The sequence below is a fragment of the Plasmodium relictum genome (assembly GCF_900005765.1).
Source record: "Plasmodium relictum strain SGS1 genome assembly, contig: PRELSG_00_v1_187, whole genome shotgun sequence".
Lineage (NCBI taxonomy): Eukaryota > Apicomplexa > Aconoidasida > Haemosporida > Plasmodiidae > Plasmodium > Plasmodium relictum.
This window is the reverse complement of record NW_021628373.1, coordinates 601-3627: the sequence shown is the minus strand read 5'-3', so window position 1 is coordinate 3627 and position 3027 is coordinate 601. Positions and strand designations below refer to the sequence as shown.

Here is a 3027-nt window from a genome sequence, read left to right as displayed (position 1 = left end):
GCATGTATAACTAAATATACGTTTATATATATATACTAGCTTTTATTATATATATATAGTTTTCTTATGATGCTGGTTTATTAATTAGCCGTTTAATGACTTTGCTAGAGTATTAAACAAACAAATTAATAAAGAGCATTTATAACTGAGTAAAATTTTATTACTCTTTTAATAGACTTATTAATTGTTATAAATGAATTTTTAATTATAAAGAATTACTTATTCTTTTAATTAAAAACATACATACAAACTATAACAATTAATAAAGTCAAAACTTTATATTATTCAATGTTATTTCAAAATATAACATTGATTATAACAAAACATTATTAATTTTATCTTTTTAATTTTATAAAAGATAATTAAATTTTTATTTACTAAAAATTTCTCACCAAAAGAAAAAAAAATTATTTTTTTTTTTTTTTTTAAATATTTCAAAAACAAAATAAACAAACACAAAAAATATATATATATATATATATTTTTTTTTTTTTTTTATTAGTGTCAGTACATATTAGTTTGTACATACATATACACTAAACTAGCTTAGTGTACTACAAAAATTATAATATCCTTTTTACTCAGTGGTTAATAAAAGGTATTATTAACATTTTGTAGCATGCTAAGCTAGTTGCTAGTTGTATACGTACAAGTTAGCCATGCACTGACGCTAGTCTTATAAAAAAAAAAAAAAAATATAAAATTATTTTTTTTTTGTTTGTTTATTAATATATATATACATCTTTGTAATTATAAAAAAAATTAATAATATTTTTTTTTTTATAAAGTTTTTTTTTTTTGATGAGAGATCATGTTATGTTATGTTATGTTTTAATTTTTAGTGTAAATAAAAATTAAAAGAAAGAAATGTTAACTTATTAAAAACTTATGAGATAAGAGAAATGTTTATGTATTATTCAAGGTATATCTTGAAATAACATTGAATATCATAAAATTTTGACTTAATAAATTGTTATAAATTATTTGTATGTTTTTAATTAAAAGAAGATATTAATTCTTTGTAAATAAAAACTCATTTATAACTGTTAATAGGATTATTAAAAGTTGCAGTAAAATTTAACTTCAATTAAATATTATGCATCATAAGAAAACAGTATATATATATATAATAAAAACGAATATATATATATAAACGTATACTTAGTTATACATGCTCTTTATTAATTTGTTTGTTTAATACTCTAGCAAAGTCATTAAACGGGCAATTAATAAATCACTCAGTCAGTGCATGGGTACTTATATATGCACGTACAGTAACCTAGCATATTGTACTGAAAAAGGTTAATAATAGCCTTTATTAACTAATAATACATAAACATTTCTTTTATCTCTTAAGTTTTAATAAGTTAACGTTTCTTATTTAATTTTTAAAACACAAAAGTCAAAAACATAATATTACAAAAAAAAAATAATTTCGACAACAAAAAAAAAATATTTAATTTTTTTTTAATTACAAAGATTATTATAAATAAAAATAAACAAAGAAAACAAACAAAAATAACTTTATTTTTTTTTTTTTTTATTATTAACTAGCATCAGTGTATGGGTAACTTGTACGTGCACAAATAGTAAACTAGCTTAGTGTACTACAAAAGGTTAATAACAAATTTTATTAACCATCTATTCAAACAACAAAAAAAAAAAAAAATTTTTTTTATTATTAAATAACTACAAACATATATATATATATCTTTCTTTTTTTTAACCAACGTCAGTGTATGCCTAGCATTTTCCTTATTAGTAATCTAACTTTATTCACTATAAAAGATTAGTAACACCTTTGTTAACCAATACATGAATAGTTTTATTTTCCTGATTTGAAAACTCACTTTTATCATTATAAAGGGTTAATAATATTTTTTATTAATAACTAGTTCTCTAAAAAGGAATTGAGATAATTAATAAATAAATTAAAAGGTCATTATGATACAGTGTACACATTGTACTAGGTTTTATAGTATTGTAATATCCCATTTTTTTAAATAGCCTTCGTCGTTTTTTTCTTCTATCGTTTCTTCATCTTTGTTCTTCTTCATTGATCTTTCATGTATATTTTGTTTATTCCGCTTCTTTAAAATATTCCTTTGTCTTTCTTACCATTCTTTCTCAATTACTTATGTTTTCAACATGATATTTATTACTTTTTCTTTTATATTATCCGTTATCTCTTTCATATGTATCGTTTTCTTTTTTAATTTCAACTTCAACTCCTGAAACCATTCCTCTTTTTTCCAACATTCCCATTTTTCTTTCTTCTACTCTATCATAACATTTATTTCTTTTTCTTTTTCTGTTTCATCTACTTTCTTGTTTTCCATTTCTTGTTCACAAGATCCTTCATGTTCTTTCTTTTGTTCTATGTATGATTTAAGAAAATCATTTGTCATGGATTCTATCTCTTCCTTTTTACACTGGTCTAATGCCATCATATATATCTCTGCACACATTTTGGATATTAACCTTTCCTTCTTTATTTTGTTATCTACTTCCTCCTTTATTATTCATGATTCTCTTTTCTTCTTCTATGCTTTCTTCGTTTTCTTCTTTTATAGATTCATATTCTTTCCTTTCATATTATTTTAACGACTCTGTAAACCATTTCTCCCTATAATATTTTATATATACCTCCCTTTTTCTCTGAAATAATCACTTCCATATTTTTTTTTCTTTTTGGTTAATAAAAGGTATTATTAACCTTTTGTAGCATGCTAAGCTAGTTGCTAGTTGTATACGTACAAGTTAGCCATGCACTGACGCTAGTCCTATAAATTAAAAAAAAAAAAAAAAAATATAAAATTATTTTTTTTTTTGTTTGTTTATTAATATATATATACATCTTTGTAATTATAAAAAAAAAATTAATAATATTTTTTTTTTATATATAAAGTTTTTTTTTGATGAAAAAATGTTATGTTATAATATGTTTTAATTTTTAGTGTAAATAAAAATTAAAAGAATGAATGTTATGTTATGTTATGTTATGTTATGTTTTAATTTTTAGTGTAA

General features: G+C 20.6%; 1 pseudogene across 1 annotated transcript; it reads right to left on the bottom strand.

Annotated features, from left to right (window-relative positions):
• Positions 1–1975: 1975 nt before the first annotated feature.
• Positions 1976–2691, bottom strand: PRELSG_0017750 (annotated as a pseudogene). The gene is given in 2 exon segments: positions 1976–2512; positions 2514–2691. Coding segments are annotated over 2 exon segments (715 nt in total).
• Positions 2692–3027: the final 336 nt, after the last annotated feature.